Raw genomic sequence first — 11,981 nt, 5'->3', positions numbered from 1 at the left:
TTTTCCAGATTACTTACTGGACACAATCTGGTACCTGTCCTGGCTATTACAACCCAAGCACCGTCTCTGTACTGATCAGTTTTACTAAACTCTATGAATATACATAAATGTGAAGAATCTATGACAACATCCGAGTATTTTATATTTAACAGTTCAGAACTTCGGAGAAACCCTGCATAAGCTAAAAGACAAGCACAAATAGTTCTCTGGTTTTTAACATTTCCAACTTGAAATAATCTATCATACATGTCACCGAGTATTTTTGAAGTAATAGGTTCCTTCCTTACAACTGAATGAGAAAGCCTTCTTTTGGCTGCCTCCAGTAGATTCTTAACAAGAGTAGATTCTGTAGGGGATTTCAGTCCATATAAATCATGAACATATTTTACACTGTAAAATGCTTTAGTCACAGGACTTGGAGTACTTGCACTCTGGACAAGTGAACACAAATATAATGCAAATATAAAAGGCTTAGCCGGCAAGATGTCCTCTTCTCCAACGGAATTACTAGATGCCCAAAACCTCCATCTTTGAAAAGCGTTCATATAACTTTTTGTGGTACTATCTGCTCGGGCAAACCACTCAACTCCTCCGTCTAGCAATTATAATGGCAGCCACGCCAACAAATACAACATTATTTGTAAAAGCATTAACCATTCACAATGGTGAAACAGATTTAACATATCATTTTTAATGCTAACATTCTAAATGACAGGTCCTCATTTCCAAAAATCCCTGCACCATTTCTACATGTCACATAATATTCTTTCTTTGTGGGCAGATCCATGCAGTCCACAACACACTCAATAAAATTATTGCCCTTCCATAAGAGAGGCCAGAATGGAGCAGATTTCCATACAGGAATAACTATGATTCCTCTTGCATTTTCTTTCAACATTTTTGAGAGTACTCTAGTTAAAAGTGTAACAGGTGGTACAAAAAGACCAAATTTTTCATTCCAATTTGCACTAAATGCATCAACCCCTGCACAAAACTCATTCCAGAATCTACTATAAAATACAGGTAGCTTGGCATTGTGAGGAGAAGCAAACCAATCAATATCAATTGTACCCCATTTGTCAATAATGAGATTAATTATAAAGGGAGATAACCCCCAATCATCTCTTTCTATTATTTTAGAAAGGTAATCTGCAATTTGGTTCTTTTCCCTGGGAATCCACTGAATATCTACAATAATTGAATATTTAACACAAAAAGAATGAATTTTGAAAGCAAGATCTTGTAATTCTGTTTTCATTGATCCTTTTTCAATAATGCTACAAACACCTTGGTTGTCTGTGAACCACTTAACCCTGTTCGAAGCAAGAACGATGCTTAAAGCTTTAAGCACTTTAAATACTGCCATAAGTTCCCTCCAAGTAGAGGACTTCACAGCCTCCTCAATGCCCCAAGCCCCATGAGCCATGCCATTTGGTGTATTCACTTCATATCCAGAATAACCTATTGTACTTGCATCAGTATAAATAATTTTGGTGTAAGAAGGATTGTGATTCAGATGCCTACAATTGATTTCAGTCAAACTTTTCTTCCAAAACGATAACTGTTCCAAACTCTGGGTAGATAACTTAATGAAATATGACCAATTTGGTGCTAAAGAAATATCAATGCTCAAATATCTTGTCATGAACTGGCACAAATTACCAACAACAATTGACATAGAAATAACCTGCCCTACAAAACTGGCAACTTTTTTAACATGAACTCGCCTATGTTGTCTAATACTATTTTCAATCTCTAACATAGTGTTCACAGCTTTATCGATTCTCTTTTTAGGTATGGAAATAGTAAAGTCCTTAGAATCTAAACATGCCCCTAGAAACTCAATTTTTTGTACTGGCTCCCACTGAGATTTCTCAACATTTGGAACAAAACCAGAGGCAATCAGATCATTTTTGATAGAATTGGCCATTTCTAAACAAAGATCGTATGTATCATTACAACCAAAGCCATCGTCTAGAAATAACAACCTTTTTTCCTTCACCTCTCCATTTGGAGATAAGAGGCCTTGTTAATTTAACAAAACAATATGGTGCAGTTGAAATTCCAAACGGTAGTACTAAAAATTTAAAAAATTGTTTTTCACCCTGTTTGTTTTGCCATGCAAAGCCCAGGTAATCAGTATGTGGAGGATAAATTGAAACAAAATGATAGGCGCTATGAATATCAAACTTAAATGTGAAAGAATTTGGCTTTAAATATTCTAAAACTAACCTTAGATCTTCATACTTTATGGATTGTTTCCATAAATGTTGGTTAACTATCCTGAGATCTAATATCAATCTCTTTTTTCCCTCGGCTTGAATAGAAACTGTCAAAGGATTTACAATATATGGCGGCTCTATACATTTTTCAACTAATCCCCTATCCAATAAGTTCGAAATAGCCTCCTCAACAAAAATTGGTTCTTTCTTTGCAGAAAGGTTGTTATCTAACTGTGCCGACCGTGGTTTAGAATAAAACGGTAGCCTGTATCCATTTTCTATTATGTCTATAATAAAGTTACTAGATCCAATGTCTTTCCAAAATTTCAAATTGTCTCTTAACCTTCCTTTCACAATAATTTGTTTACGACCTGACTCATATTCAAAGTAATCAGTAGTGAAATTATCATTAACACCGTTACTAAAAATAGAATCATACTCATCTGTTAATTTATTGAGGTTTGCTGCTGAACTCGCCCGACTGGTTGAACTTGTTGAGCGGACAGTCTTTTCTGTAGTGTTGGAAGCTCCCACAGGAGAAACAGCACCCCGACGGTCCTTTCCTTCCACCGAAGGCACGAAAATTACCCGATGGTCCTGGAAAATTATGACTGTCTCCCGTTCCAAAAGTTGGACTCATCCACGACTGAGATGAACTAAACTGACCAGGATAAATAGGAGGCCCGGCAGTAGGAATTTGGGAACGCTTTTTCGATGCTTCTCTTTTCGTAACTGCCTGTTTCCTCTTCTTGAGAGCTCTGTTTTCTGCTTTGTTAATCCTGGACTCATCTTCGCTGTCACTAGCAACTGGATTCGTTTCGTATAATTTCACTGTATCCCACCCTGCCTCCGAGGTGTCAGCAATGCGTATAAGTTTATTGCGTTTTTTGATCTTTTCTGAGCAGTCCTTTAGCAAATTTGTAGCATATTCAAATTTATTGTTGGTAATAGCCCACAAAGCCTGAACACAGTCTTGATCAATGTCACAGTTGAAATTATATTGCTGCTTGTTACCTTCACGTTTCCACGTGAGTTCTTTCTCCAACAACTTGGTGACCTCAGATTTAACAGAAACGTTACTGTCTTTCACCTCCTCTCGCAAATGGTTCAACTCGCTCTTCTGTTGCTTGAGCTGCTCTAAAACCTGTTGTAGCACAAGTTCAATACCGCCCGAGTTTTGTTGTTCCATTTGGTCTTCGCTACGTGACATAATGTCGTCCTCCATAAGTAAAGTGGTAACTGTACACTTGAAGTGTCCAACGCTGAATGACAATACTTAGCGCGGAGCTAACGAAGTTACCACTGATCACGTGTCTACAAAGTAGAGACTGACCAATCAGGGGAAATCCTTTTCCAACTAATTCACTAGTTCAATCGTTGGAAAATTAATTTGTTAGATGTCAGGCCGTCATAAGAAAAAAGTAATTCTGAACAAGGAATATTATATGTTACATTATTGTCATTCCCGGAGCTATTATTGATCAACAAGTCTAATGCAAAAACAATGCTAAGAGTGTATTTTCTTGATAATCATGGACCCCATCCCAAAACTTGTATCGTTTCACTGAATGTTTCTTTTTTTTCTGAAAAAATACGCATCACAATTATCCTATAAAAATTCTTACCCCATTCACTTTCTTAAATCAATCGATTCACCATTCCTTCCTTCAAATTGGGATATTTCTCTCTAAGCTGGGAGCAATGACATCCGACAACGGTGTTTTTAAGGAAGCGGAACCACGCATTAAACTACCTCGCTTTCCGCAAATTCTTGAACTGTAGTCACTCTTTTCTTCTGTAATTTCCAGGTGTTTTTCAGGGATATGATACTAAAACTCGTCAAATTATATGATCTTTATCTCTTCTTAAGCGGGGTCTACACGGTCGAATGGTTCGTCGAACCCGGTTGTCGAACCTGCTTGTCAAACGGTTCGAAGAGGTGGGAGACAGTCACAAATGCATAAGGTTTGTGGACAATGAAGCCCCCGCACACAAATGTTGGGCGAGAAGAGACTTTCTTCGAACCATTCGATGAAGTGTTTGACAACCAAATACCGCGATCACACGTTCGAACATCACTTCAAACACTTGTCTGTCGAACCGCGTTTGACCGTGTAAATCAGCATTTAGAAGTAAGGCGCTATTATGAAAAAAAAGTGCCTCTAAACTAAGCTGAAATAATCTCCGTCGATGTCCAGTAGAATTGTGTGTATAAATTATGACAGCTGACGCATGATAAGCATAAAACATTTATTGCAGTCACGAAAGGAAAAGTGAAAAGACTTGATTGGGGATTAGATAGTTGGTACTTTCGTCTTGTTGTGTGCATCATCCGACTCACAAGAATAAAAAATATAAGCACATCCTATTTATACCGGAAATTGGATCCCTATACGATCTCTCTCTCTCTCTCTCTCCCTCTCTCTCTCTCTCTCTCTCTCTCTCTCTCTCTCTCTCTCTCTCTCTAATGTATATATATATATATATATATATATATATATATATATATATATATATATATATATATATATATATTCAAATAAGCCATATATTATAAACTTCCATCTAGCCACAAAGCGAGATAAAAGTTGATGACAATCCTCCCATAGTTATTCCTGTTGAATTCTGTTTATTTTGAACTTAGAATTGAAATCAACCCATCTCCCCCATTGTAGCTTGTTGGTAAGTTTGTACTTAGCTTTTTGATTAATGATAAATTTTGCACATTTAAGAGTTTTTTTTTTTTTATATTCAAATAAGCGATATATTATAAACCTCCGGATAGAGGCAGTTTTGAATTCTCAAATCCCTAGCATAAAATTAAAAACCTTATGTGAGAAAGATGGAAAATTAGCTGTTTTTGGATATATTAAGTATAAAGGAATCTTCAAGGTACAATGTCACTTTGCATACAAAACCCAATATTTCTGTTTCCAACAGCCATTTCCTCAGTTATCATGATATCTCTGTGAAGATTTGAGTAACTTGCAATCTTTTTGTTAGGGGATTGAGAATCTGTTCTCAATCCTACTTATATAAAAAATCTGAAATTATCCGTAAACAAGTCAACCAGCTACTATACCTGGCGTATGCCATATAAAATAAACATTACAAAAGCCAATACAATATATTATAGAGATCATGCAGTTATCAATCAAAGAGATTTCAAAAACAAAATAGAACTCCCTTATATAGAAAGTATTAAAAATAAAACTAGGCATATTAAAGCAGAGAACCCCTTTGTTATTTTTCAAATCACAAAACCATGGAAGCTCCCTTGCTAAAACAAAAAATATATCGAATTCGGAGTTTACAAAGTACCACGAGGAAATCATGAAAAAAGTACGTTGGGCAAACTGGCCTTTCTCTATCTCAAATATTATCTGAGCACAAAAGATCTGGCAGATATGGCTTTGAGAACTCGGGGTTTTTTTTCATTCATCTTAGAGACTTAGGGCATCAGATCAACTGGAGTTATCTTTGCCTTTTAAAAATGTCAGTCCGTACAGGAGAAAGATTCTGGAACCGGCCACATAAGAAAAAAAATTAATTTATCCGTAGGACAATGGAAAGCCAACATAGTAGACAATGCCATTCTGAGTCCAATTATCAAAAGGATAATCCAGCAAGACCGACCACCAGATAACCCTCCAAGGTTAAGACGTCAACCATATGAACACGCACCTGGGAGAAATTAAATCTAGTTCATCTTTCTACGCACTGCCCACAACCTTTTTAGATTAACGGAAATCGACCTTTTTATTCATAGATAAACTGTTTCTGTCCATTTCTCATCTCGCTTTACACAGGAGACGGTCAATGTGTATTGGCCGAAATATAGTGATTAATTTGATTTCCTTAGTTTCTTTTATGGGACTTTTAAGAAAGTTGTTAAACTGTTTGTTTATAGCCAGAAGAAATACACACAAATATATATATATATATATATATATATATATATATATATATATATATAATTTATATATATATATATCTTCTAGCTCTCTCTCTCTCTCTCTCTCTCTCTCTCTCTCTCTCTCTCTCTCTCTCTCTCTATAATATGTATATATACATATATATATATATATATATAGATATATATATATATATATATATATATACTGTATATATATATATATACATATATATATATACATATATATATATATATATACATATATATATATATATATATATATATATATATATATATATATATATACATACACAGACTTGATTGGAGTTAGTACTTTCGTTCATTGGGGACATCAACAGACTCAACAATGAGAATACTCAACAATGAAAATACATATACTGTACAAAGACATAGTATTTATACAGGAGAAGCGGATCCCCGCAGCTGTCAGTTTCTTGACAATTCCAGAAAATTCAGATTTTAGATAAAAAAAAAACAATACAGGATTAACGAAAAACAAACCAGGGCTTAGATATAAAATTTGACCTTAGATACAAGAGATTAAAAAGGGTTCAACCATATTCCTTTGGGTATGGTCATTTACCTGGATTGTTTTACTCGTCTCTGACCATCCAATTCTGTGACTTGATTCCAACCAGTGGGAGGCCAAGGCATTATTAAGACAACCACAAGAGACTGCCACCACATGCTGTTTTAATCTGACTGAAATACCTTTGGATGTTTGGCTGACATAGAACAAATTACAATCTGAACAAGGAATACTATATACTATATTATTTTCATTTCCAGAACTATTCTTAATCAACATATTTTTTAAAGTACAATTATAGTTAAGCACTACCCTAATTTCTATTTTTTTTCAAAAGGGGTATTGCATTAAAAAAATAAATAAATGCAATGGCAAACAAAGTAACAAGCCTACTTGGAAAATCAAGATGCTATAAGCCCAATGGCTCCCATCGGGAAAATAGCCCAATAAGGAAAGGAAATATATAAACTACAAGACAAGTAATTACCAATAAAATAAAATATTTTAAGAAGTTACAAAATTAAAATAAATCTTTCATATTTAAACTATTAAAACTTTACAAAAACAAGAGGAAGAGAAATAAGATAAAATAGTGTGCCCGAGTGTACCCTCAAGCAAGAGAATTACCCTAAGACAGTGGAAGACCATGGTACAAAGGTTATGGCACTACTCAAGTCTAGAAAACAGTGGTTTGATTTTGGAGTGTCCTCCTAGACGAGCTGCTTACCATAGCTAAAGAGTCTTTTCTACTCTTACCAAGAAGAAAGTAGCCACTGAACAATTACTGTGCAGTAATTAACCTCTTTAGTGAAGAAGAATTAAACGAATATACTAGCTTCAATCAATTATGCTTTTTTTCTTTTTCATTTGATGACTTGATACATACTTTGTAGCCATCCATTTGAGTGTGTACATATGTACGTAGAAATCATGAACAAGTGACACACGATAATCATAAATAAGGGAAGGGTACATCAATAATGCTTGGCTATTCATTGGCTTAACTCAGGCTGGTCGAAGGTCGAGGCAGTAATCCATATTAATGACTTTATCTAAAGAAATATGGAGGGATCCTTATTTAATAACCTGTTTCCGAGGCTACAATTTATATCTAAGTCACGGTCTTTTTTCCATTAATCCTGAATTATCATCTTTTTTCAGACTTGTGTAGTCACCAAGAAACTATATTTTTGTATTTTTGTCATCGCTAGTCCGATGATTTTAACAGGACGGAAATACTAATTTCAATTAAGTTTTTATCAAATTTAAAGAAATTTCTGTCAATCTTTGCTATTTTAAGTATTATCTTCCTTTTTAGAGCCTATGCAAAGAGCCATCCATAACATCCTGTTAGAATTTTTTTTTTTCAATAAATAACATACTTTTTCTACCATATATTTTTTTTTCCCAAATATAACTGCACGTTAAAAAAAACGTTTTGAGTGGGAATACCTTAACATGGTGAAAAGGTTTATATCGCCAAGATCAGCAAAGCTATACTATAAGTAAAACCAAACGAAAGTGGCGGGTGAGACAGAGTATATCGTGTGGAAATCTGTCGATTTCGGTCATTTTACCTGGACAGGGTGGATTAGAGAATTCCTGAAACAGAAGATGGATTAAGGTCTTAAAGGGGAGAGGCCTCGTTCCGTCAGTCTTCTTCATAGGATTGTTTCTCAATCTTTAATTATATATATATATATATATATATATATATATATATATATATATATATATATATATATATATGTATGTATGTATATGTACACACACACATATACATATATATATATATACATATATATATATATGTGTGTGTATATACATATATATATATATATATATATATATATATATATATATATATATATATATATATATCACGAAAGCTGACACGTGATGAGCATAAATATGTAGTATAGCCAGGAAGGGAAAATTAAGAGACTTGATTGGAGTTAGTAGTTTCATCCATTGGGGACATCATTAAAATCAACAATGAAAATATATATACAAAGACATAGTATTCATACAGGAGAAGGGGATCCAACAGGTGTCAGTTTCTTGATAATTCAATAAAAGTCAGATTTTAGATAAAAGAGTAATGCCGGATTATCGGAAAACAGACTAGAGCTTAGGTCAAAATTTAAATCCCACAATCTATCCTTTCATATCTTAAGCCCTTGAGGAATGAATTTTCAGCTTATAAGATTAGGACTCCGATCGTGTCATCAAAGGCCATAAATGTCACTTCAAACAATCCTTGTTTATAATTGGTATTTCATCTCTCCGTATATAAAGTAGTGATTCGGATAAGTAGTAGACAGTCAATCGACAGTACTTACAATGGCAAATTCTACAAAATGCTTTCTCTCTTCTTCAGCCAAGGAAATCGTTGATAATGTTCACAGACATTTTACTAAAGAGAAGAAAAACAATGCTCCTTTAATTGACGCCACAAAAGGTTGTGATCGTACCAGTGAAGCAACAGCAGTTCCAAAAAGGACTGTTGAGAGGATCATAAAGGAAGAAAATGATTTCGAAAAAGAATTTGGACAACGTATGTTCAAAGATAAGAAATGAATTCGTCCTCGACCAGTGATCGATCTGGATGATTTTGACAAGGATGCATTACGTCGAATAGTGTTAAAGTTCCGTGTTAGAAAAGAGCTACCCAACATAACTACTGTTTTGCAAGAAGCCCGCAAAGACATTAAATTTAAGGGTTGTCGTAAATCTCTTAGAAAATCTTGCATGAAATCGGATTTCATCATGGGAAAGTGAATGGCAGAATTTTTTTTATTAGAACGAAGTTATGTGTCAGCTGCAAGGAATAAGTTTTTGCATGTTATGAGGAAGGTATACGAAAACGAGAATCAGACTATCGTGTACCTGGATGAGACGTGGCTAAATTAGAACTATACTGTTACTAAATGCTGAAAAACAAAAGAGAGGAAAAAAGCAATAGGGGTTAACCCCCCTACCGGCAAAGGGGCTATACTGATAGTCGTGCAGGCCGGTACAAAGGAAGGGTTTGTGCATAATGCAGCATTAATTTTTAAGGCAATCAACGATGGTGATGACCATAATCAGATGAATATCAGAGTATTTGAAGAGTGGTTTCAATCGCAGCTGCTACCAAACATCCCGCCTTCATCTGTTATCGTAATGGATAACGCATCCTACCATTCGGTAATCATTGATAAAGCACCGACGATTTCGTATAGAAAACATATTATAAAGGAGTGGCTGATCAAAAAAGGAGAAATTTCGACAGATGACTTTCGAAAAAGTGAGCTTCTTGAAATGGTGAAGTCAAGTTCTTCTCGAATAGAAAAGGAATATGTGATAGATAAAATGGCCCGTGAAAATGGTCATAGGAGAGAGAGAGAGAGAGAGAGAGAGAGAGAGAGAGAGAGAGAGAGAGAGAGAGAGAGAGAGAGAGAGAGAGAGAGAGAGAGAGAGAGAACTTTGTTGTCATGAGGGAAGCAAATTGCACATAAAACTGTGATTGCAAATAATTCCAGTAAACTGAGAATTACAACTATAAAAATAGAAATGACCAGGAGTTGAAAGGTTAAGAGTTAATTGTCAAACTCGTCTCGAAAAAAAAAAGCAGGATTAGTCTAACACGCTAAATCAGTTAATCCGCAGGTCAGATTCTTCTTCATATCTTCAGAGGGGGGTCATGAAGGTATGCTGTCCGAAATATTTTAATGTAGATACGATGCATTGAGAAAAGAGCTTCTCTCACCCGCCACTTTCGTTTGGTTCTACTATAAATAGTCAGGGCCATCCATACTATAAAAATCCAGTGGCCAGCGTGCTGATGAAAACTGTCCAAACCCCAGACATGAATAGGGACATGTCTCATTCGTTTGTCCTGCAGTGCACTAGAAACGGCAGCTTTTGTTGTTGTCAAACAAAATAATGCAATAAGAAATAGCTGATGAGAATATATATATATATATATATATATATATATATATATATATATATATATATATAGATAGATAGATAGATAGAAAGATAGACTGATAGATAGATAGATAGATAGATAGATAGATAGATAGATTACTTCAGAGTGTAATTTATTATATTCTATGTCTATCAAACATCAAAAGTCATATCTATAGAAACTAAATAGTAAATAGTCTTTGGCTGTCCGTTGGGTCAATGTTAGTCCAAGTTAATTGGGCTAAAGACGACGTAGTAATCCATATTAATGACTCCCAATCCAAGTTAATCACCTGTACCAAAGGTCAGGTCCTAAATCATATCTCTGGTTTGGTCTTTAAGCACTCTCAATATTCATTTTTTTTTCTTAATCTAATAGTAATAGTGTGTGTTTCTGTTTCATTAAGTCTTGTGATGTCAACGAAACGAAAGTATTAACTCCTCTTAAGATTTTCACCTTTCCTTCTATGGCTTTATAAATACACACACACAATATATATATATATATATATATATATATATATATATGTATATATATATATATATATATATATTAGTATATATATATATATATATATATATATATATATATATATATATATATATATATATATATATATATATATATGTATGTATATATATATATATATATATATATATATATATATATATATATATATATATATACATACATACAGTATATATATATATATATATATATATATATATATATATATATATATATATATATTCTAGTCTACTTCAGCACAAAGGTCAAAGTCCTAAGACACGTCAATTCATGCCTGGGGTTTGACCAGTTTTCATCACCACGCTGGCCAGTGTGGAGTGGTGATGGTGGGAGATTTTCGTCTGATCGCTCGCAGTAAACCAACCTTGTTTAGGGTGGCCATGTCAAGTGCAGCTTTGCTGATCATGGTCATACGCAAACTCTTTCATTACGAAAATTAATATACACATACAATATGTGTGTATGTTTGTATGTATGTATGTATAAACTGAATACGTCGATGAAAGGCAATTAATATTCAATAGGGATAATCTACGATATGGAATCGGATAAAGATAAGTATTAATCTGTGACATACGTAAGGACCACATTTCGAACAGTGAGCTGTAATCAGGGTGTGTGTATACTGAATGCGCGTATATGTGTGTGATTGTGTGCGCGCGCGCTCGTGTAGAAAGCTAACACGTGACGTCCATAAATATGTAGCCTATTATAGCAACGTAAGAAATATTAAAAAGGCTTGAGCGAAGTTAGGCACTTTCGTCTTTTTAGTAACATCATCCGACTTATAATGTGGGTCAATGATGTCAC

At 34.4% G+C, this 11,981-nt stretch overlaps 1 protein-coding gene across 1 annotated transcript in view; it reads right to left on the bottom strand.

Annotated features, from left to right (window-relative positions):
- LOC137617718 (uncharacterized) overlaps positions 1 to 1,930 on the bottom strand; it is an 8,714-nt gene extending 6,784 nt beyond the window's left edge. Inside the window, exons 1-2 of the mRNA XM_068347715.1 lie at positions 860 to 1,930; positions 425 to 431 (exon numbers count right to left, since the gene is read on the bottom strand). Of these exons, the coding sequence (XP_068203816.1) occupies positions 425 to 431; positions 860 to 1,930 (1,078 nt within the window). The remainder of the gene's footprint in view (positions 1 to 424; positions 432 to 859) is intronic.
- Between the last annotated feature and the right edge of the window lie 10,051 nt (positions 1,931 to 11,981).

The sequence above is a fragment of the Palaemon carinicauda genome, chromosome 23, assembly GCF_036898095.1.
Source record: "Palaemon carinicauda isolate YSFRI2023 chromosome 23, ASM3689809v2, whole genome shotgun sequence".
Taxonomy (NCBI): Eukaryota; Metazoa; Arthropoda; class Malacostraca; order Decapoda; family Palaemonidae; genus Palaemon; species Palaemon carinicauda.
This window is presented reverse-complemented; position numbering and strand designations above follow the sequence as displayed.